The sequence below is a fragment of the Epinephelus moara genome, chromosome 22 (assembly GCF_006386435.1).
Source record: "Epinephelus moara isolate mb chromosome 22, YSFRI_EMoa_1.0, whole genome shotgun sequence".
Taxonomy (NCBI): Eukaryota; Metazoa; Chordata; class Actinopteri; order Perciformes; family Serranidae; genus Epinephelus; species Epinephelus moara.
The window spans coordinates 25,470,977-25,496,587 of record NC_065527.1 but is presented as its reverse complement, the minus strand read 5'-3'; the positions used below and the strand labels follow the sequence as shown (position 1 = coordinate 25,496,587).

The window sequence follows — 25,611 nt, the reverse complement described above, 5'->3', positions numbered from 1 at the left end:
ATTCCCTACATAGTGAATTTAAGCTTCTTGGCTCAGACTGTTGGCTCCTAGCCCCTAGGTGCAGACCAAACCATACAAGGCCCGTTTCCACTGCAGGAACTTCGGGGTAATTTTACGGGGCTGGGGCCGTTGGTGCGTGTCTCCACCGCAGGAACCACACCCGAAGGACAGAGTTCTGGAACTTTTATAGGGGCTAAACAAGTCCCTGCCTCGGAGTAGGTACTCAGAACGGCCTCAAAAAACTCCTGGGTGGGGCTTGGGGTTTACTTGGTGCTGATTGGACATACTCAAGGCGGGATGTGACGTCAACAGAAAGCAACAAAATAGCCAGCATTTTTAAAACTCAGCAGACGAGGGTTAGCTTGTTCATAGCTTCCACCGCCATGTAAATGAAGAGACACGCCAGAAACCCAGCTACCACCTCAGCTCCTTCCATGTTGATTATCGTCTTTCTTATGTCTGCTTTCTTCTTCTTACTTCTGCTTTCGTACTTCTGCTTCTTCTTCTTCTTTGTTGTTCTTCTTCTTTGTTTGTTTCTTTGCTGCGTCGCCCCGGTCAAAATGGTCGCGCAACGATTACGTCACATCCAGAGCCCGGTAACTTTACAGGAACCTTTCTCCTACTCCGCCCTCTCAGTGGACACACAGCGGTTGAGAGGGCGGAGTAGGAGTAGGAGTTCTTATGCTTTGATAAAAGATGATACTTGTTTTAGTGTGTTGTGTTTTAATGTCCTTTAAATCTGTATTGCTTTTGAATACTGAATTTCCCATCTGCATGATAAATTCACCCTTGGGTACTAATAAAGAAACTTTGTTGAGTAATCGCAGTTAGGTTTAGGCCACCTTGCAGCTGGAACTTATAGCTGCGCTCGTTGGAATCCAGGGGTAAGACCTCAGCTTGGCCTAGAAAACCGTGTAAAAACTTTGCCTGACTCTTTGAAAAGCTGTTCCACTGTCTCAATAAGTGAAACATTACCAAAGCCCTTGATTCAGTTACAAAATTGTCTCGCACGTCTCCCAGCATTACAAACTCTGCCATGGAAATGAACGAGGCATCTGACAAATGGATTCCACCTACTCGTCTCACTCCTCCTCCTGTTTTTTCTCATTCTTTGTGTTTTCCGTCTCTCACTTCACTTTCTGTCTCCGCAGGAACAAAAGGATCAGAGTTATTCTACTGTGAAGACAGCCGCCACACGGATCAGTGTCAACAACCTCAAGCCTGGCACCACATATGTCTTTCTCATCCGCCCTTTCTCCACGCCGGCCCCCTCCTCATCCCTGTCGTCTTCGCCTCTGTCATCCTCTTCTTCCTCCTCTGCCTCCTCCTCATCCTCCTCTACTTCTTCCTCCTCTTCATCATCCCCCTCTTCATCGTCCTCCTCCTCCTCCCCGCCACCCATTGACTACGGAGCATACAGCGCTCCCCTGGAGCTGCAGACACTTGGCGAGTGTGAGTAGCCGTTTTACGCCTTCTCCCCCCTTCTCCTCCTCAGTCTTCGCTCCCTCCTCTCAGCACCGCCAGGCAGATTGGGATAGGGGGTTTGTGTAGGCACCTGGCCAGCCCACACAATGAAGCGTGCTGCTAGAGTGAGAGAGAGAGGCAGAGACAGCGAAGGGGATGTGACTGTGTCTGAGATTATGTGTGAAGACGCAAGATTTTACCAGTAAGCTGTGAAATGGTTCTTCTTTGTGCAAGTTGATACTGTGTCCCTTGTGTCACCTCGGGGTCTGGTTGGGACTCTGTGTGAGTCGAATGTGTGTGTATGTGCGGTGTAGGGCTTGTACTTCTCATGAATTCTTTGTTTTGAACCGTTTATTTACCAAGGAAAAGGGATTTGTTGAGCATTCACAGTCTAACTCACCCGAGAGCTGCCCTGCACCACCACTATCTTCCACAGTTGGCCAAAGACCAGCTCTACCAAAGATTATTTGTTTTTAAGCGAATGGGGTCTTGCACTTCTTTTGTTTTGCTTTAGGGTGAGGGATCTTGGTTGTACTGTAACTTTTTTTGGACAATGCATATTCAGTTTGCTTCATTCGCCTCAGGCTGGATCAAGAGTCAAGTGACTGACGACCTGACACACTCACAAGGCGGCAACACAGCTACCTCTAGTGGTCATGTACGAAACGCAGGCACGCAAACAGATAAACAATATTAACAACACACTATCATCAACCTTTGTCACATTACTGTGGCATTTATCTGTCAAGTGCATGAGGCATTAAGCAAGTGTAGGTTGATTGTAAGCAAACAGAGTTGGCAGGTGCACAGCTACAATATTGAGGGTGAATGTTAAGTGCTTACAGTGAGGTTCTGAAGATTAATGTTCGCTTTTGAGAAGATAACTAATGGCTACCTCATGCTCTGCCGTGTCCCAGGGCAGTAAGTGTTGCAGAACTGTTGAGGTTCAAAGTAAATTTTTGACCTCAAAAACAGCAGAAAACAAAACTGTTGCTGTTTTTAATAACTGCACAAGTTACTGCAAAGCCAACAGCAACCTCAACTTTGAAATCAGTGTGGACAAGAAGTCCTTACATTGCTTATTAAAACTAGAAATGTGAAAGTCTGCAACTCCATGGCAACGGGCAAACTTGAAGAGCTGCCATCTGCTGATGAAGATAATGTTATGTGATTAAAAGTAGTTTTACTGCAACAGTATTTTCTGCATTACTGAAACACACGGTGTCGTTATATTTGTTCCTTTGAGTCATTTTAGTGAAGTATGCAAATGCTTTTCATACAGTATAATATAAGAGTGTCAAGTGTAATATTAGTAGGTCGAGTGGAGTGGAGGTCGTGGCTTTCCGAAAAAGGACAACGTCAGTTTACCCTGTGCTCTAATCAACTGCCTATGAAATTAATTCAGCCCTGAAGGTCATTGCATTATTATTTGTCCTTATCTCCTGCTCGTGTTCACACCTAATACGCAGTAATTGACTCACTGCATGCTGGTGTGTTAAAAAGTGTGTTTTTGATATGATGAGGAGCGTGCAGTTCTTTGTCCAGCTAACTGTTGCACACCCAGTTCAGTAAGGTGATTTATCAGTGGTTAAAAGTGTCAAAGATTTGGGTTAGAAAGGGCCTGCCACACCTAATAAGGCCATTAACAGGCCATGTGAAATGGACTCTCGTAACTGCAATAATTATGACAGGAGAAAAGGAGGAAGTCAGGTGATGTAGTATAAAAAGGGAGAAGGTCCACAGATGTGTGAGGGCTTGTTCATGGGTCAAACAAGCACAGGACTTTAACATAGGAGAATGGGGTTTATGCCCTGTGTGAAACCAGTCGTCTGCATTGACTTATTTTGACTGAAGACGTTTGTTTTAACTGACGTATTATTATGTTGTTTTTGTGCGCAGCTGGGGGGAAGTTTGCCAGAGGGCTTTCTAACAGAAAGGGATTTATTGGTTAAGGTTAGGGGGAAAAAAGTGGTGGTTTGGGTTAAAATAAATAGATTCCTGGCAGATAGCCTACAAGGAAAATTTCTGTCTTGTGCATTTTGCACCTAAACCAAACAGTGACCTTCAAGGCTGAAAAATGAAGCCAAGTGCCAAAAACCGCAGTTTCTTAAATGACCACTTGAGGCTGGCCTCCAGAAGCATGTTAGTTCCCATGTTGAAATGCCCAACTTTATGAAAAGGACATGTTTAAAACTTGGTACAAGAGATGGTTGCTGTAGCTAAATGTACATATGTGACAGGCTGTTTGCAAGCAGTCCCTACAGTCTGTGAGTCAGGTCCACCCCTCGGTCATTCACAGCTCCACCCTCTCATCCAACTATGGTCACTTCTGGCTCCAAAAAGCCTAGTTGGTGACGGCCAAAATTCCGAACTCAAGGATTCAAAACGGGATTTCACAGACACATGGGTGAAGTCATGGTAGTTACGTCCATTATTCTACACAGTCTCTGGCCTCAACCTAACGAAAGTGAAAAATGAAACTCAACAAAACTGTGCCTGTTTCACAATTTTGGATAAACAAGCAGCCATTTAATGGGTTGATAACAGCTTTTAAAGCTAATGGTAGATGTGGCAGGTCCCTGCTAACCCATATTTATAAGGCTAAAAGATAATGGCCATAAAATGAACTAATAACACCTAAATCAGGTGTTTTTGTTTATAATGTCTAACAAGTGTTTTTTGTCATTTCCAGTGGCACTGGCGTCCAGTGAACAGAGTCCGGTGGTGATCATCGTCGTCGTGTCTGTGGCTGCCCTGATCATGCTGCTCTCTATGGGAGTTGGGCTGCTCATCTGGAGGAGGTATATATGTGACTATTCACAGATGTAAAACATGCATTAATCCACTATACACTTCCTATAGCTCATCCTGTCACTCTCAGATTTTAATACCCTTTGTGTGTTACACAAACACACACTGACATGCAAATGTGTTCAAACACTCAATCACATACTCCGTCAACTGTCACACAATATTCCGTTATAATCCAGATTACAGTAATCCAGAGACAGGAGGAAGTCCCTGTGTGAAAGGAATATGCAGTGGCGGAGGAAGATTGGCTGATATTACAAGATAACCACTCATCGTTTAATATGCAACCTAAAGAAGTCAGCTCGATAATGGCGCTGTCTGCGTTGAGGGGGGAATGTTGGCAGGGTCAAAACCTCCTTTGATCATTTTCTTGGCTCGGAGTTCATAGTTCTTTGCTATTTAATTAGTTTTCACATAGAGAAGTGGGAATTGTGAAACAGCAAAGAAGATGAGAGAGAGGTTAAAGCAATGGCACTTGCATAACAGCTGACACATGGTTTACTCAGACCGATAGTATGCCTGGCCACCAAAGAGAGTTCATAACTCTTTTGTGCTTTTTACAATATGAGTGGACAGTCATGTCATAATTCATTCTTTCACCACATTTTGAAAAAGAGACCTTAAAAAGATCAGACAACTGAGGTATTTCACCTGTAAGCAGATGGTTGGAATTGCAGGTAATTACAATGACATCTATGGCTGTGACCTGTGGCCGTACTGCTCAGTCTTATTAAATCAAGCTTCTTTCAGTTTGGAGAGTTTTGTGGTGGCGCGAAGAGACCAGACAGACTGCAGCAATCAGTTTAAGAAGCTTTTTTTGTTACATTTTTTTAATTTGAAGTGGCAGTCTGGTACACTTGCATGAAATGTAATGACCAGCATAAAATTGGGTCAAGCATTGTGTTAGAAGTAGGACAGTTAAAAGATACACACCTGCAATTTCAATGGGACAGTCCACCCAAAAATAAAAAATAAATGTTTTTCCTCTCACCTGTAGTGCTATTCATCAATCTAGATTGCTTGGGTGTGAGTTGTCGAGTGTTGGAGATATCACCCGTAGAGATCTCTGCCTTCTCTACAGTATATTGGAACCAGGTGGCACTCGGCTTGTGGTGTTCAGAGCTTAAAAAAAGACAGCAGTTTCATGTAGAAACTTTTTTTTATACGTAGCTACACCTGCCAACTGTATCACTGCGCAGAAGGAAGCTTGCATCTACTGCTAGTTCACCTAGCACCACTGAGCTGACTAATGTCCCAGTTCAGGCAAGGGTGTCGTTAATGTTTAAATCTCGCACTGTCATGAGCACAAGCCTCTCGTCCATGGGTGGGTGCATGCTTCCAGTGGGTGCCATCTAGTTCTATTATATTCAAGAGAAGGCAGACATCTCTACAGCCGATATCTCCAACACTCAGCAGCTCACACCAAAACAATCTAGATTGATAAATAGCACTACAGGTAAGAGGAAAAATATGTATTTTTGATTTTGGGATGAACTGTCCCTTTAAATGTGTTGTTTGATAGCTTTACAGTAGAAATACAGAAGAGAACTAGGGTGTCGATTTTGGGGAGAATCTATTTAAAGTTAATACTGTAGATACGTTTTATTGGACTCCTTTGGGGACTAACTTGCAAGTCCTTGCAGGCAGTGGTCTGATAGGATACTTAAGACAATATAGACCAAAAATTAGTAACAATAGAAAGCCTTGTTTTTACTTTTGTTGTTATTTGTAGCAAGTATCACATGACTTAATTTGTCTTTGAGTTTTATGATGCTACTAAACTGAGAGTCACATGCAATCGACCAGTCAATCAACCAGACACTTAATGAATGTCTTGTTTCAATTCAACGCTGCCATTCTGTGTCATCTGGGGTGCTTTAATACATGTTTTATTGTCTTGTTTACTGCACTGAGTATATCTCACCATATACTTGCATGTTTTATTCAGCTGAGCAGATAAAAGGGGGGGGGGGGTGCATTTCTCCTCGCCGTTCCAACCACTTTGCTCTTTGACTCCTGTCCAATTCTACATTCTGCCAGCTCGCCTCACACACGCCCACACAGACACACGCGCACTCTAACACAATGTATAGTGTACGCGCCATCGCACATGAGAACACATAAGCAGGGGGCACATATCTCCTCCCACACAGTTACACACATGGCCAGAAAACCATTGTTTGTTTGTTTTATTTGGCTGGCATTCAATTGATATCTGTCGAGGGAGATTTTCAGATACATCGCAAAAGTGTTTGTTTGCATAGTTTGTTTGCATTCTCTTGGACTTTCCTCTACATACATGCTACCTTTCATCCGGACAAAGCAAAGCAAAGGGAACACCTACTTGTATTAAAAGGGAATTGCGGCATAGAGACCACCAAACCAAATCAAGATAGACACAAACAACCCAATGATTGAGTCAGCCAGGTGTAGAAATGGGCTCTATTCACTACCAGGAGCACCATACAAACTGGTGCTGTCAGTGGAAAGGAATATATGGGAATAGATGTACACACATGAAGGACACAGCCGTGAGACAGGAACAGCCCTGTAGTAGAAATACTGTGCGCAGAATGTACAAAAAATGCACTTACTCTTTGTACACACACACACACACACACACATACACACATAAGTATTTAAACACATTGTTGCTTTGAGGAAAGGCAATGTCATCCCCTCATGCACAGCCAAGTAATGAATAATAATGCCTATCTTTCTCTCCTTTATGCATTCATTGCAAGTGGTCTCCATTGTTCATCGCTGCTGGACCATTAACTTGCTCTTCATGTTTTGCATAGAGACAAAGAGGGAATGGCTTGATGCCTCAATTACCATGCTCTCCTGTTTGCAAAGACAGCCAGCTCCTGGCCACAGCTGGGGGGGGGCTCAGTTACATCGATCTGCCTGCTCACACAGAAGCATGCAAATGAGTCTCAGTGCACACACATATGAAAGACACAGGCGGCCGTACACATGTGAGGCATGCGTTTGCATTTATGGAAGCCCACATAATCAGATGTCTCACTTTTGATGTAAGGTACGTGTCAGCAGCAGGTTGGCTCTGACTCTTTTTAAGACCAAAACACACCAGCAGCTTACTCACCGGTTGTTTTCTATGTAAGGGTATGTGATAGACAGAATGCACCATTGTTCTTTTTTCCAGTATTTTTGCTGGTCCATGATTCAGAAAAGTACCATGTAGTAGTCATGTTTTCATCAGATTTGCCTCTCAGTTGGCGCATCTATACTGACTTCTTGTCTTGTTTGGTGGTTTTATGTCTTTTTCTTGGGTCTGACACCTGTTACAGTGGATAAGATGAAAGTTACTGAGGTATAACAGTGTCCTGACCTTTACCAGGCTTTTCCTTTACCGCTGTCTGTCAGCCAGACAGCAAGATAGCTGGACACTGACACATTTTCTGCCGACTACTTTTTCACTGTTTCAAGTCTCGTCATCTTCGCTTTTCTAGATCTTGGTTGTTTTTAACTATCTTTTAACGAGCTGAAGGATTTTAGTAATCAGACATCTGGGTCTAAAGTTATCAGAGCAGCTCAGCTAGCAGCTCCTCCTGGTGTCTGGCCACCAGAGAGTGTCGGAGAAACACTGATGTTTACGTGGAACTGCTTTAGTCAGTGTCTTTACAAGTTTTAATTATCTGGTCCATTCGGAGAAGGAGGAGACCTTTGTGGATAATTTGGCTCGAGATGCCTGGACTACAAGGCAGGACTTGGTGCTAGCAACTCTAGCTAACTGGGGTTAATGCTGGTTTCCAGTACTTCGAAGCCGGCCCACTTTTTACCTGGCTAAATCCCCATATTACCTTAAACTCCTATTCCACTGGACAAAAAACCCCACTAGCACCCTCTAATATCTGTCTTTTGTATAATCTGCATTCACACCCAGGACAAATTACCCTGAAGTAGTGATGGGTATTTATTGGCAATGATGGAAATTAAACACCAAGCTGGATGCGATCAAAGATCGTTCCAAATTAGTTGGAACCGAGTTTGAAAAGAGACACGAAATAAGTAACATTTACACTGGCCTCCATGCTGCTTTCTGCTGTTTACTAACCTGCTTCATGATGCTTATCGTGACACTGAACGTGACACACCAGTAGAAAAAAAACAAAACAGGAAGGCATCTCATCTACTGCAAAGCTGTGCACAGGACTCTGCTCTACTAGCAAAGGGAAAAGTGTATTACGCTGAATAGCTGATCTGCTCTGGAGCAGGTTTCAGAGGATCAGATCACAACCTGTCAACACCTCGACCTCTGACGAATCAGGTAACTGGGGATAAAAAATATCCCAACATGGATTAAAGTCTTGAGTGACAGGTAAAAAGAGAACATATTCTTATAGCTCAGTAGAATCGTTTTATTGTTCCCGGCTTTCTGTTCACACTCCGGTTTTAAAACAGAGCGTCTAACAAACTGTGAGATCGTTTAGGACACTAAACACACAATAATGATTATGGCTGCATTTTAATTTTGCAAAGTTTTTTATATCCCCCGAGTGATGGCTGACAGTGTCGCTGATTTTACACTCTGATTCCATCACTGCAGCTCAGAACAACACCAGACACCTGTGTGATGAGAACTGGAAATAAAAATGTCTGTCTTTTACTAGAATAATTATCCACACGCTGTTAATCTGCCTCCGTGATTATAAATGCAGCACTTTGGTCAGATAACCAAATCAGTCATCAACTACTTTTCCACTCTTTCCTTCAGTAGCAGAGAGTTTTTTGTATTTAGAAGGTAAAGAATGATGTGGGGAATAAAAATGGAGGAAAATTATAATGGAACAACGAGAAATATTTTCCATACCCTCTTGTGACACCTCATCCCATCACACACACACACACACACAGTCCATTGGTGCCTGACAGACTTTGATAGAGCCAGAGTTCCAGGGCATCACCCAAACATTCTCCAGGAAGCCCAGGCTTGACTGGTCAGTGCGGGGATTGTTTACTCTTCAGTGGCCACACCAGCGTGCACGTGTCTCTTGTGATTGAGTGAGTGTGTACGTCTGTGTCTTACAAGTGTGTGAGAAGTTATCAGCAGCAGGAGATGGAGAGGAGATCAAGAAGAAAGGAGGAAGTGGGAAGTAAAGCAGAGGGTCATTTCATAGGGCCATTGACTCTTGGCGACACAGCGGAGAAAAAAAAGTGGGATACGAGGGGAGAAAAATGAGACGAGGGAGAGACGGGCAGGCCGAGAGGAAAGGTCTCGAGCGCTGTGGTGTAGTTTCCTGCATGTCTAGTACAGATCAGTGCTTTCATGTTTTAGAGAGCCCCCCCCACCAGCAGACACAGACATCTTCCATTTTTTATGTGAGAGCTGTCTTTCCAAAGGGCTCTGCATCAGTTTTGAAAATGTGTTGCCATTTAGTATAGTCACAAATGAATAAATTATTACTTTATCTGTAAGTATGGAGCTGATATTGATCCTTAACCCAAACCTAAAACTATATTTGGCTGGCATTCAATTTGTGCAAGAAAATGGGGGAAGGTTATGTAATCAGCAGGGATCACTCTAATGTTGATTCTCAAGGAGCAGCTTCTTCCAGTGGAGGAAAACAAAGGTGTCAAAGTGAGTTTCATAAACCAGAGTCATACTAATGGATGAAAAGTATGATAGACTAGAAAGTGGCTTTATGAAATTCCCCTATTCTCCATGTATTTTGCCCTACATAGTAGCTTTCCACTGGCCTAATTCCTCTCTGCTTCACTTTCACCTGTCAGCCAAGATTCTATTCCTGCTGTCTCACCTATTATACATATTATTTCCATAACTGCACTTTATTTTAGAGGAGAATTCAGGTACTGAGAGGCAGTGAATAGGCTTCATTTACATGGCATCCGTTCCTTTTTCTGCTTAATGTTCTTTCCCGAAAACATGAGTGAGTGAGCTCGTGCTTGTACTTGAAAATGAGCAAAAATCTGAATTTGACATTGAGATGCATAGTGTATAAGTAGATAAGGTTAGAGCTAATTCTGTCAGCCCAAATCATGATATCTTTTCTTTTAAACAATCATCACTACTATTACAGTAATGCCATTTAAGAAAAATCTTTGCCTCATACGGTTGCTGCTTCTTCATTTATTTCCCTAATGTTGTTCCGAGTTATGTTTTTTACCCGCAGTATGAGTGTAAATCACTAGCGTCATCATGATACAATATTATATCAATTCTTTAGGCAATGATATTACAGTATATTTGCTGCTATCACAAAGTCTGCCACAACACAAGTTCAATTTTATTCAATTCAGGGGCCTGCGATCAATATGAGACGATATCATATGCCCATTTAACATGATCTGTTACATTAGAAGCTGCCACCTCTTCCTCTTTTTGCTTTTGAACATAAAGATAGAAACAACACATAAAATTTGTATATAATTGTAACTGATTAGGTGCAGTAAATTTTACTTCAGATTGACTCCACTAACTCTCAGACAGCACATGGGATAAGTTAAGCTTCAGGGCTTTCTATCAGAAAGACCTTTCTGTAAAAAAATGCTTTAATTTCAACCCAAACCATGATCTTGATCCTAAAACTTAAGGGAGATCTGGCTTAAAACCCCGAGGGGAAACTTCTCCCAACAGCCATAAAAGAATAAAATTCAGCTCAATAACACCTGTCAGGATTCATAGACAAATCAATTGTTTTTTGCTAGTCACTCATTATGAGCTTAAGCACTTTTACATCTCATAAAGTAGACTGTGGCTAGTGGCAATTCTGGCATTATCATCCAGCCTACCTTCAAATTCAGATACCCATTCATAAGTCAGGGATTTTATGTTCGTACAGACTATAATTTTCTTGGGTTGGTTTAATTTTCTCTATGGCCAGTATACCATATTAGGGGGGTCACCAGCCCCCGTGTTAGCAACATGACCAAAATACGTCCCTGTTGCTAACCAGTCATCCACTCTTTCCCCTGGGTCAGGACCTGGACGCTATCCTAACCGGACCCCAACCTGTAACCAATACTTTATTTAGAGTTATTGAATTTTGATGGAACGTTTCTATATTTACTTTCGCAGCATTTGTAGCACTGGTTTAGCAACCAGGAAACTCACAGCCCAGTTGAATGCATTAAATCATCTCGCGTGATGCTAAATAGCCAATCAAATCTGTGCATTCCAGTGAGCATTGGGACTCGATTGAGTGAGACATACATGCCACAGGAGAGACCAGATGAAAGACGACAGTTTGAGAAATAAGAGATTCAGGCGAAAGTAATTTTACATGACGTGTTCTAAAGACAGAGAAGCAGAAGCGTTTAATCAAGAATGGACAGACTTTTGATGTCCATTCTTCTCACGGACAGTTCAAACTCAGTATGTCTCATTATAGTTCAGGGACCATGGCGATTATTAAAAGCAGAAATGTCAAGCGCCATTTTGAGACAAAGCACAGAGCATTTTGTTGAGCAAACATACCCACTCAAAAGCGAACTGAGGGCACAGAAAATAAACTTTAGTTAAACAGTGCCTATTGTTTATATCTATTGTCCTTTCCTTATTTAAATAATAACACATTTCCTTTCTCCAAGTTATAATGTTAAAGGGGACATGGATTTCCAATGTATTCTATATTTTTCTTATTGACGAAACCCTTGGAAAGACCAAAACCAGCAATGAAGTGCTCCTCCTGTCCATGACATTAATTCAAAACACACATATGAGTGACAAGGTTGCAATGGGTGACATGTTTTGTTCATTACAATTAACATGGGTGCTGTAGTTAATTTTGAGTCAGTCCCATACCACACCACTTTGCTGCACTATAGGGCACCAAGTCGGCAACAGGACACAGCAGGGCATTTTTTATTCTTTTTAAAGATTGAAAATATTTATTTGAGTGCCTCACACAGACTATAGGGAAGTAGCAAGGTCTAGTGTTTTGGTCTTTTTATGGGTTCTGTTGATGCTAAAGAAAATATAGAATATGACTTTCCTTATTCTTTAAGTTTAATATTGCTATGCAGACAGTTGAAGAGAAAATATATTTTGTTGTGCAAATCTACCCTTTTCTATTAATTACAGTGATGCATTCAAAATGAAATGCATTCTCAACAAATCTCTGAAGGACAAAGATTTTAACTAAGATGGCAGTTCTTGCCAACATTAACATTTGATGAGGCTGAGCTGACAGTGACAGAATTTGGCCCGAATCTTCAGTGTTTTGGCATCCACACGTTTCTTTCTGCCATCTGGTTCTTTAGAAGTGTTAACATTTCAAAATTGGTCCAGAATTCAAGTCAAAAGCAGAAAATTGGAACCAATTTTTGCGAAGGATTGAAGAACTGCAGGATTTATTTTCAAAATAGAGAATATATGTTTTCAAAGTACTGGTGATCCATGAATACTTGATCATTTTTGCATGTTTTCTTGGCAGCATCCGCTATAATCCAGTGGTTAGTTATTAGATTTGGGAGAAAGGAGTCTATTCATCATTCCAAAGTTGTGTTGACTAAAGTAATGAGAAGAGCCAGAATTGACGTTGGCACCCCCCCCTCCCCTCCCTTGTCTTTTTCCCAGCAGCGTCTGCTCGAGCTCCTCCAATGTAACTCCTGCTAGCGTGGTGCTGCTCTCGACCTCCTTCTCCACTCTTCCTCCTCCTCCTCCTCTTCTTTCTCCTCTTCCTCCCTTCACACAGCTGATGCCCAGGTACACTGGCATGTCTGCACTCCCCTCTTCCCTACTCTTTTCCCCCCACTTTTTTCTCCTCTTTTCATTTCCTCCCAGTCGTCATGCCATCTCTTCTCTACCTCTGTGCTTCTTTTAGCTTTCCTCACACCCAGAGAATGATAATAAGCCAAAACCGTTTCTCCTTTTTCTTCCCCCCTTTTTTTTTTTTTTTGCCAAGCTGTTTGGCCCAATTCCATATACTATATCCTCAGTACTGCGGTCTACTACAATATGAAATGAACTTGAAAATGTGATGGAGACTGTTACCGTTGAATTCATACCCCAAAAAGAAGCCACCCTCCAAAAAGAACTACTTTGCATCAGCTATTTCATTTTTGTCACATCTGTGACATTTCAAAAGAAGTAATGGAAATGGAATCACGTCATGCGACTTTGCCTTCATGCAGCCCTGCCAATTTATTTTATTTTTTTTCCCTTATTTCCTTGCTCCAAGGCTTAGTCACCTCCTTGTCTTCTCACTTTCTTTATATCACTTAACTTGTCCCCTTAAATTTTATATTTCTGCACCCCTGCTTGCTGTTTGGCTTCATTCCGTCAACTCATCGTGCTGTGCCCTAACCGCAGTTTTCCACCCCTGCCTTCCTTCCTTAATTTCTAGCATCAGTTCTTTCCCTTCTTTCTCTCCTTGCTTCTGCCTCTGCCCCCTAACCGTGTACTTTATGGGCTATTCTGTGTGCCTCTTCAACTTTTTCTCCTTCCTTGCATACTCTTCTGCCCAATTATCCTCTTATCCGTAACCTCATATTTTCTTGTCACTTCCTCTGCCTCTCCGTCTCCCGACTTCCTCGCATTTTGTCTCACTGATTTTTCCCCTGCTTTGCCCTCATCCTCTTGTCATGTTAACCATTTGCTCCCTTACCTCTTCTACCCCCCCTTTGGTCTCTTGCATCTTGTTTCCCCTGGTACCGTCCTGCCCTCCGTCCTCATCTCTCGCTCCCCCATCGCTCCCTTTTCCGCTGTGCTCCTTTATCTATTCATTCTTGTCTCCTCTCCCCTGTCTGGTATCTCCTGCCCTGAGGATCTGTGCTGCATGTGTCTGCTGGTGTGTTTTGACAGACAGGGTCCTGACCTTGTCTCAGACCCTGCTGCTGCACAGGCTGAGGGATGTGTCAGCCTCACCCTCTATCACATCTCCCCATGCAAACACTCACATGCAACAGAAGAAACCACAATCCCGTAAACGCACGCAAGCATTTGCGCGTACGTGCGCGTAAGCACATACATATACACACACATGCATGCACGTAAAGAGACAGGAACACACATGCTTAAAACAGTCTATCAGGCTCTCTGTGAACTCCCTCTCAGCTGTGCACCTGTTCTGTGTGAAGTGCTGATGTGCTCTGACATTCATATTAACGCACGGCTCCCTGAGCAGATATTATATTTCACTCAGACACACACACACACGTCCAGGTCTGTAGACGCATGCATGGGCAATCTCACTCCTTGACTTTCCCAGATACCGACTGAGCACCTCAGTGTCATCAATCAAAGCTCAATTGCCAGACTGCATTTTGGGATAGAGATCTGAAAATCTATACACAATTAAAAGTACAATTAGTCCCATAAAACTGACTTGAGTAAAATTTAAAAAATACCTGGTTAGTAAATTACTCACAGTACAAGCTACTTTCCATTTTAATATTCTGTAGAGTGTGTGGGCAAATGCAGAACAATGTTTAAACAGCACTTGTTTTGATGAGCAGGCCAATTTAACAAATAAGGAGAAAGCCTATAGAATTTATAGCCCTATATGAACAACCTCCCACTCTCTCTCTCCATCTCTTCCACTCTATACCTTGAGCTTTATCATAACATCAAAACATTAGAACATTAACATAGCTAATGTTAGCTTGCTAACTGCATTTTCACGTACAGTATTTGCAACTTACTTCAATGTGCTTGTGGAGGTTAGAAGAGGAGTTTTTAAAAGCAGAGATCTCTGTGTTTTTCAGGAGGCACAGCATGCACTTCATCACTATACTGTTGTCTTTTTATGCCTCTGTGCGAGTGATAGCCGGAGGCATTATGTTTTCAGGTTGTCCGTTCATCCCATTCTCACGAGTGCAATATCTTAATGATGCCTTGAGGGAATTTCTTCAAATTTGGCACAAATGTCTGGTTGAATTCCAGGATGAACTGATTAGATTTTGGTAGTCAAAGGTCACTGCGACCTCACAAAATATGTTTTTTGGCCATAACTCAAGAATTCATATGCTAATTATGACAAAAAAAATTATAATGTGATGTTTTATATCAAAAAAGTCAAAGGTCAGTTTCACTGTGACATCATAATGTTCTGCATTAAACACTTTTCTGGCCATTAGTCAATGTCAGGCACAGAAGGGGAGACATATGGCGAGATAACTGACTTGGTGACACTAATCTTGAAACTGTGCTGATCTTCTGTGCTGTGGAGTTGAAAATGTTTGTGAAGCATCCATGCTTTAGAATACGCAACTTCTTTGCAGCAACATTTAAAGCACTGTCAACTGTCATAACTACATATGAGTCTGGACAGACATGGATGGAAACTGTAGCTGCAAATTCACTGGTCCACAGAGGCAAAAAAAAGGAAGCAATTGTAGTTAAGATTTTGGTTCAAAAAGGGTGGCCAGATGTGGCTAGGGATTGTCTTTGGAAACTGCCTCTTTTTCTGGGTTTTGCTCCATCATCATCACATCATGGCCAAAAGACAGGCGGTGCCTTTTTCCTTCCAGGCAGCTGGCAACTTGGCATCTGCAGTAGAAGTGCTCTTCGTGCTCTCTTCCCCCACTACACACAATCCCTGCTTTTAGAGCAGACTAGTGATAATTAAGGTATAGATTGCAAATATAGTGAAGTGAAAAGGCTCAAAAATATTCTTGAGTATAGACTAGAAGTACAGTTTTAAAAAGAAACAAGCATTTTTTCCTTAAAAAATCTACTTTTTTTAAGTAACCAGACACAATAAAAATGTTCCACGTTAACTTGTTGTTATGATGCTGGCAGATGTAAAGACATTTACAAATATGTCATGAACCAAACAGTATATGCAAAGAGGAGCACAATATTTCCATAAATATCTGGGGTATTTAGAATATATTTTATCAGCACCCTGTTTGTTACAAGAGCCTCTGATGTGTTGTCGATATTACCATCAAAACTTTCTTCAGTTCCTTGGCTGTATCCCTCTTGTCTTGTTTTTCATCCCTCTCTCTAATCCAAGTAAGCACGGCGCTGGCCATCCAGAAAGTCTGTTCATCACTTGTTAATCTCTCACTTACAGTATGTGTGTGTTTTTGTGGTTTGTGTGTGTGTGCGTGTGTGTGAGCGTAAAGAGCCAAGTTACCCCTCTAAGCCGAAAAGCCGTCAGCAGTCAGATCATAGAGAGCTCTTTCCTCTTTAGACCCCATATGGTGGCAAGGGATGAGAGATAACAGTGTGCACATACGTGTAGAAAGTACCGTTGCCCGTGTATGTGTGTGCACATGGGTGTGTGTGTGTGTGTGTGTGTGGGTTCATCTTTTTCATAAAAACTCCATCAGGGTGAAACAACAATAGCGTATCAATTCCCAGCCTATCTGAGTGTATCTGTGACTGGCTCAGTCAAATCAGGCAGGATTTCCACTTATTCAGCCTCAGATCTTTCTGTGGCTCATCAGTGCTGTCGCATCAGGGTTTTTTGTGAATGCCTCTCCGTATCCTCTCCATCTCCACTGTCGATACTCTTGTCTCCGCTTTCTCTCATCTCACAGTTTTTGCACATTCCATGTAATCTATTACGTTGCCAGATAAACAGCGTCTGATGCTTGTATTTGTTTGTGTCGGTGGGATAAATCAACTGTCTGATGCCTTTCTTTGTTTCTCTTTGCAGACAATGCGGCTACAGCAAAGCTTCACAGGAAGGAGACGAGGAACTTTACTTCCAGTGTAAGTGACAGTCGTCAATTAAATATTACAGATGTGTGTGTATTAATCTGCAGGAAAAGCAAAACTGTGTTAGCTGCTAGTGAGAGTCGGCAGCTGCGTGGCTCGTTGTTCAGCTTGTGGGGTGTGTGTGCTTCATGCTGCTGAGTTAAGGGGGATTTATGCACGTGGTCTACGCCATGGTGAGCATTTATAGTTGTACAGTGGTGTGTCTGTGTCACTCTGCAGTTGCACCTCCAAACCACTAGTTGGCAGCGGAGGTTTCTGTGAAGTGCTGTAAAGTTTAGTTGATTCAAAACACACCTAAAACATACATTAAACGTGGCCTAATAGAGACAATCTCAAACGCAAGTACACAAATTGGCTTCACTATAACTCGCAGCATTCACAGACAGCGTTTTACATTGTATAAATTAGCCTAGCAGCTAGCGGACTTTTCCTCTTCTCATATAAAACCAGGGACAACAGCAACATTTAACAAAGGTAACGTTACAAAATTCGTCTCCATTCCAACTCACAAGGTTCACTGACAAAACAACTGTCTTACACTAAACACATTTTCCAAACAAATATGTCATGCTAACGTTATTAGCATAAGCCTATGGCATTTTGCATTGTAAAAATTAGCCTAGCAACGAGCGGAGATTTCCTCTGCTCATATGAAGCCAGGATAAATCCCGAAGTATAAATTCCCGTAGGATAAATCACACACAAGACTTAAGATGCTATTTTCGTGGAGGCGACACAGATACATTTCTGGGGAGGTGCACGTCAGGCTAAGGCTTAGGCTCTACGTCGACGCAGAGTCTACGGCGTAGGTACAGCGTCGATTCGACACAGAAGTATAAATTCCACCTTAGCTGCTACTTAGAGTCCATCACTTTGCAGCAGCTAGATCTTTGTTTCAGCTCCTTTAGTGGACACACCCTCAGCGTCTCAGAGCAGAGCATACTGCTCATTTTTTTTCACAATTTTAAAACTTATACTACTTGTACTTGTGTAATGACGGAAGTCATTACACAAATTAATTCTTTACCCAGACTGCAGCTGTGAATTTTTATGTTCAAACTCTGATGATATGTTGAGGAGTCCGTCAATAAATTCTTTGTCTTTGCTATTCTATGTGCCGGAATGTACGCGCGTGCATTACACATGACTTTTGAGGCATTAAGTAGTGCCACGGCATTAATTCTTAATTCTGAGTGCATGCTTAGCCAACTCTGAACACACTGACACACTCCATTAGGTGGTGTGTGCGGCTGAGTTTGATGGAGAGAGATTGAGATCAGGAGGAGGGGGAAGATAAAGAGCTGGAGACAGGGGGAGGGGAGAAGGAGAAAGAGGGTAAAAGCTCCAGAACAAGGCGGGCAGCAGCTTAGATTGCGCCTCCAGAACAGATATTAAATGTTGTTGTTGTATATGTTGTACAAGGTCGTAAATGCTGCTTCTTTTTTTTTAAAACTCCACTCACAAAACTCTCAGTGGGCTTTTTTTGTTTGACAGTGACAGAATGGAAGTAGTTTGACATATCTCTTCCTGTTTGTGTGTATGAGTGTGTGCCAGTGCTTTGCTAATGTGGTGGATGTACGTGCGATTTTAGAGTTTCCTTTTGTGTGTGTGTGTGTGTGTGTGTGTGTGTGTGTGTGTGTAAATGCAGTGTGTGCGTGGGTACCCGTGTGTGCGTGCTCATTTGCGTTGTTTAATCTCCCAGCATGCTGAGCCCTCTGGAGAGGTTTGGAGCACTATGCCTGATGAATAATGAGCCGAAGCCATGCGGCTGGGAATTAAATCTGCCCAAACAAAGACATGCCAACAGCTGACAAGCACGCAATACACACAGAAACACACAAACACACACTTTTGGCCCACTCTTCAAACACACACATCTTTTTTTTTTTTTTTTTGTAGAACACGGACACTCACATAAATAGGCACAAAGACACGTTTTTGTTCTCTTTATCCAACACACACTCTCTTGAGTCCACTTCCTGTTCCATGACTGTGGACTCGGTACAACATCCTCTCATGGCATTGCAGGTCTGATGTGGAGTGTGTGAGAGTGTCATGTAAGCCTGATTTAAATTTTTTTCTCCTCCCATCTGTTCGCCCGCTAGACTCTTAAAAACACATTCCTCGACCATATATTAACACAGACGGACAGGGGAAGAGAGAATGAGTGAATAAATGAGTGTGCGGGTAATAAAGTAGAGGAGGAAGGAAGGAGTGAAGGGCGCAATAAGAGGGAAGAGAGTTGGAGTACGAAGAGGTGAGTTGGCGGAGACGGAAAATGACTCATCATAAGTGACACTGCTCAGAACATTAGTTTTATGTCAGAGTGTGTGACCTAGAAATATGCAATGGGAAGGATGGGGGAACGGATCATCTGCACTCTCCAGTTTTTAGATATCATCCTGAGTTTGATTCTATGTAAGAGAGTGATGAAAAGAGAGGATGTCTGGGGAAGCAATGGAGAAAGAGAGAAAAGCGCAATGGATTTTGCGGCCTTTTGTTTAGAATGAAAATATTTGGGGCTGGGCATGCTCACTCCATGGTCCGCTGAAGATTATGCAGCCGAGTGTGAACATGCTTCAGTTTCCCCTCAATCGCTCCTGGCATTGACACAGTTAACCCTGAAACTAATCAGCCACAGAGCCAATGAAGCGTGCACCTGTGTGTGTCATACGTGTTTCTGAGTGTCTGCAGTCATTTTCAGCTGATATTGTTCATTTTATGAGGCATGTGAACACCCCCTTCTGTGTGTGTGTGTGTGTGTGTGTGTGTGTACTGCACAGCTGGCTGTTAGATACAAGAGTGTGTTTGAAAACCCTATTTGACAGAAAAGACTCTTCGATCCTCCACTCACTCCTGGCCTTGAATAGAAAAGGTTTCATTTGCTTCATAATTGGACTTTTGGCTTTATTTGTCGATGAGTGTGTATGTGTGTGTGTCTGTACACAAACATATCTGTGAGTGTGTTTGTGTTGGATCAATAAGCCGTTATGAGGCAGCCAGTATAGGGTCCCTCCAGTCGATCTAGAGCTGTAATCACATCTCGGAGCCTCGGCACCGGCATTTGGGAAAACTACCAGGCCTTTTCCTGGAAGATTAGCCTTAACGTGTAGTAACCAGAGTCAAAGGTCGACTAATTGAGAACTATAGTCCACTGGTTAATGATTATTGGCTATCTGCTGGCTAGTTTATTTGCCACTTGTTAGTGTTCGGTAAATACCATTGGCAGTTGATAAAGAAAACAAGAGGCTCATTGAGAAAGCGCTTTTGTTTGGTTGTGTACAGTCGAACAGTCGGGGTCAATATCACTCGCAGTTTAAATGTCACCTGAAATTTCCAATTGTTTTGTCTCATTAGTGAGTTAATAACAACCTTTTTCTTTGAAGAGTGGATAGGGAATATGAATTCATCTATTTGGAATTATACTACAATGCCTAACGTGTACTAGAAGACTTTGAAAGGCTTTTATAAGACTGAGACTTTAAAGTCTGACACCCACTCGCATCTAAAGACAATGTGTCCTTTTAGTCACACATTATAAGATTTTACAAAGACTGGGGATCTGGCAGGGTCACTATTTGCAAGATTATAACTAGGTTCCTTTTGGGATCATTCCCATCCTGCACTGGGTGGAAAATATTTCACCTAACTCCCTTTAAGAAATATGATATTTAACAATGCCACACTTGTCTGCAAAACATTTTCCTTGTCAAGTCGGCATCAATATAATCCATAAAGATGAACTGTATTTGCATACAAACTTTAATTTTTTTCCACTCACTGCCAACCTCCATTTGGTAGTTGCACTGTTTCTGTAGGAGGAGACTGTGGGAATGAGAGGCAAACCATTTCACAAAATAAGTGCCGGTTGGTGGATCAGATACAGGCTAAAAAAAATGCTGCTGCTCCTGTTTTCCTCCTTTTACACAAAGAAAACTTTATTTCCATTTGCAGGATTATATTTGGCGGTATGGCTCTGTTCTAGGGCCCCTCTGCCTTTTCTTGGGCCTACATAGAAAGCCTCTTCCATGCTTCTACGTGGAAAGCATAAGGCGGAGAGAGCACACCTATCTGCCCTTCCACGTGCAAATGATGAAAACCTGAGAGGCAAACCTCCCTGCCCTTCCATGCGCCTACATGGAAAGCCTAAGGCAGGGGGAGCAGCAGCAAAGACCCTCTGGGAACAGAACAGAGATCAGCTGATGTAGGAGCAATGTGAGCTGAGCTTGACATTGTAGTTTGACGCTATGCTCAATTTTAAGCCAACACTAAAAAATGCATGATAATATTAAACATGTTTGATTTTGTTGGGACGGCAAGATAAGAAAGGATGACTTAGGACAGCTCAGAGTGAGTTTTATGACCACCTTACACCAAACAATTAAGATCACAGGGGCGTGGACCAACTTAGTAAAACTCTCATGACTTAATTCCAACATTGGACATTTGTCTCCAACAGTGAAATGGCAGTAAGTCATTTAATTTAGGCCAGCATGTTGCTATTTTTACTGATATTAAACCCTTGTCGTTGTTAGCAAGTTATTTAGCCCACAACATGTCACTTTTATACTAACTAGGCTATTTATCAAATGTCACATTAGGGATAGAGGACACAGAGACATGTTATTTTGGGAGATTTTTTTTTCAGAGGTACCTGTGCTGTCACCTAAGCTGTCATAATTTTTGGGAAGTACCAGTAACCCCAAACTCTAAAACTAACAACAAAGCAGCAAGCCAACTACAAGCACCCTGCCACTTTAAGGTTCCTCTGCCTCAGCATTTCACTGTCTATTATGCCCTGTCCCAATTTCTGCCTGAAGATTATATTGTGTTTGTGCGTGTCTGTTATTTTGCATATGTGTGTGTGTTGGCGAGATAACATTTTGAAGCAAGCAGAAAAGACAAAAAGCCTCGTAGAAGAGCGCTGTGATCTCACTAAAGCCATGCGGAGGAAACCCAAAGTCAGATTTGAGCGCTCGGGGCCTTTGATCTTGGTTTTTCTCCCTGCCTCTGGAGTTCGCAAGGTCAAAACAAACAAAAACAGAGAATTAGACAAGTTATGAATACATAAACAGAAGCATCTTTTAATGGAAAAAAAAAGCAGTGTGAAAAAATCAGCTATTTTCAAAGTATATTCAATTTTGTGTTATATTTGGTTAGTACAACCACAAATAATTGTCTTAAAACGCCAATCTGAGATGTTGAAAGTCGGCCTACAGTTATAGTGGGGTTTGATAGTAGAAAATGTTCCAGCTATCTCAGACATCAACAGTAAAACTGAGGTATTGATTTCAGTCTTCAGATCAGAGAGCAAGGGCTTCTTCCCAGACACAACATTTTGGTCTAATGTTCAACAATCATACAGAGAGGAACTCTTTGTTGGAGGAGGCAGAAATACCAATTTCTCCACTGACTGTAGTCTCAATGGAGCACAAAGCGATGCAGACATGAGAAATGTTTTGCTTTGTGTTGAGAGAGAGGTACCGCCAGGGCAGCAGACTCTCTTTATGCTACCAAAACAGTTGACCAGCTATCTGTATTTACTTGCTTATACGCAGTTTAATGGTATGTCAGTCTGAGAGTGCCTTCTTTTATCTGTTTTGTGCCTCATCTGGACGTTTTGCTGCTGGGACTGCAGACTTCTATCTTTTAATGTGTTTCTTTGTGCAGACAAGCATGTGGGCCATACACTTTCTATTGCTGTCCTTTTGATTTGATGGACCGGGAAAAGTCTTTCCTCACTGCTACACTTCTGAATTAATTTTTTTTTTGAGGTCTTATATTGTGTGTTTGTGTGTTCAGTTAAGATCCCAACACGGAGGACCTACATTGACCCAGAGACTTGTGAGGACCTCCTGCAGGCTGTGCACGCCTTCGCCAAGGAGCTGGACAACTCAAGCATCAAGATAGAGAGAATTGTGCACACAGGTACGTAAAGTGTGCACGGAAAAAAATACAGAATTGTTCCTGTTTTTAAAGGGCTTCTTCAGCAAGTATTTAGTATTGAAGTATTAAGTTTTAGACCCCCTTTTACACCTTGCATTAAAATGTGTCTCGTATCCAGATTGTACCTAGATATTAACCTGGTTACAGTTACCCTTGGAATTAATACAGTATGTGTCTCCAGTGTCCACACTGAGACCCATTTGAGATCCAATCACCCTGTGTAGTAGCCATTCTAGACCATTTGCTCAGCCCCTGCTTCATAAAAAGCTCAGTTGTTATTTGAATTGCCAAGTTTCACGAATATACTTTCGTCAGACAAAATTGAAAACAGACACTTGGTCTCATCTTGACTCAGTCCTGCAAAGTAAACCCCGCAACCCGCAGCAGTCCAAATGGGTCCCTGCCAACAACTATTACGATAAGAATAAAAGAAAATGTTTTTTTTTTATTGTGAAAAAAACATAGGTTGGACTTTATGCAATTGTCTGCATTTTCAGAGTCAATATTGGCATAAAAATAAAACCAATATTTTTGAAAAATCTTAGCTTCTCTACAGTTTTCTTTGTTAAATACGTCAGAGCCAGTCAGGGAGGTTTACAAGGCAACAGCGAGGTTCACGAGGATGAAACAATTCTACCTGATTGTAAAGACAGCGACTTACAGGAAGAATATATTACAGATGAGGGAGACATGGCAGTAGTGTTAGCATCAGATGACAGAGAGACCATCGTGCATCCCGCAGCTTCAGCGTCAGGTTAGAGCGAGTCCCTGCTACCGCGAGATTATGTATTTCCGCCTACGTAGTTGTTGTATGTGGATTGACAGTGTAGTTACATTTACGCTTGTGTTCAACCTCCTCTGGTGACGGTTTGGCCAATTGATCACAAACTGTCCTCAATGCATTTTCAGTTTTATTTATAAAGCCCAATATCACAAATCACAATTTGCCTCAGAGGGCTTTACAGTATACGACATCCCGTATTTACACCAGTCCTTTCATGTGGTCAAGCACTATCTGTTTGCAAACCATACACCCAAACAGATTTTATTGTAAGGTGTAAAGGGGATCTTAGTCTTAAGTATGGGTCAAGCTCCTAATACACTGGACTCTACATTTCCCAGAATGCGAAAGCATCTTTTGTTACACCCTGCTTCTGTAGTAAATGCCCATGTCTTTCAAACTCCACATCCAAAGTTAATTGCACAGGCTGTCTCAAGACCGTCATCAGGGTTGTTTTTTCAGGCTTTAGAAAGCTCTCTTCAGAACCATAGCAGCCATTTCACATCTGTTTTTACAGGATGAGTAGCAAGTAAAATGATCTTCATGTGTAAAACCAGTGGAGTGCCCCTTTAAATTTACAGTAGGATATGAGCACCACATTGGGTATAGAAGAATATAATAAGTATGGGGTGTATGGCACAGTGGGAATGATGCAATTCAGTTTAAATTGTCCAAAATGGTAACAGAAGCAACATTATTTTTTACCATTTCTATTGTGAAATCTAAGAAAGATAAGGCAAAGACAGACGGCAGAGCAGGGACTATCAACAGCTGCAGTAATCTTGAGGCAACTCGAGTTATTTTTTGCACTTTCCTTCAACCTGCCTTGAGACAAATTGGAGAAACCAGTTCAATCAGTCTGGCAACTTACTGATCTGCCAAAATCGAGCTCCACTGTTTGCCTCGTCTGCACTTGATGTTCCACTGTTTCACCTGCACCCTACTCCATCTTTGATCTCTCTTTGATCCCTTTGTATTTCATGTCTCTCTCTCCCTCAATAGTGTCTGTTCATTTGCGTCATCTCTCTTCCTCCACAATGAGTTGGTATTTCTCCATCTGAATCTGCTCTGACCTGTTTCCCCCTCTGTCTAACTCCCATTCAATCCTTCTCACTTTCTTTCAAACTTTGCTCAGATATTACTCCATGTCATCAGTCCGACCTGCAACACACTGCCCTATTCTCCCCCAGCTCTCTGTAGTATTTCATCAATCAACAGGGATCATGATCTCTGTTTGTGTGTCTTCCGCTACAGGCGACTTTGGGGAGGTGTGTCGCGGCTGCCTGAAGCTCCCCAGTAAGAGAGAGCTGCCGGTGGCCATAAAGACGTTAAGGGCCGGCTGCTCAGACAAACAGCGTCGCTCTTTTCTCAGCGAGGCCGGCATCCTGGGGCAGTTTGACCACGCCAACATCATCAGGCTGGAGGGAGTCATCACCACTGGTAAGAGGGATGGATGGATTACTGAACAGGCCTAACATGCACAGGCCAGGGTCCCAAAGCGTCAGGGGGCCCCCGTATCAAACAGAAAGAGACACACAATGGCTACAAAGAGATGCAAAGGAACAACAATCAATCAATCAATCAATCAATCAATTTTATTTATAAAGCCCAATATCACAAATCACAATTTGCCTCACAGGGCTTTACAGCATACGACATCCCTCTGTCCTTATGACCCTCGCAGCGGATAAGGAAAAACTCCCCAAAAAAAACCCTTTAACAGGGGGAAAAAACGGTAGAAACCTCAGGACACAAAAAGACACAGAATGACTACAAAGAGACACTTAATTACCAAGAAAACGTACCTCGGTACACAAGTCACGGTTCGTTTTTTTTCGGTACAGTAATGAAAAAAATAGACAACTATTAAATATCTTTTACTTATTGGTAACCTTATTAAAATATACCACCACAGCAGTTAACTCTTTTTACACAATTTTTGAATGAAACAAATATA

The 25,611-nt window shown here is 42.1% G+C and overlaps 1 protein-coding gene across 1 annotated transcript in view; it reads left to right on the top strand.

Annotated features, from left to right (window-relative positions):
* LOC126384058 (ephrin type-A receptor 7-like) overlaps positions 1-25,611 on the top strand; it is a 209,745-nt gene that overhangs the window by 167,640 nt on the left and 16,494 nt on the right. The window contains exons 7-11 of the mRNA XM_050034916.1: positions 1,152-1,452; positions 4,157-4,265; positions 16,866-16,921; positions 22,730-22,855; positions 24,909-25,094. Of these exons, the coding sequence (XP_049890873.1) occupies positions 1,152-1,452; positions 4,157-4,265; positions 16,866-16,921; positions 22,730-22,855; positions 24,909-25,094 (778 nt within the window). The remainder of the gene's footprint in view (positions 1-1,151; positions 1,453-4,156; positions 4,266-16,865; positions 16,922-22,729; positions 22,856-24,908; positions 25,095-25,611) is intronic.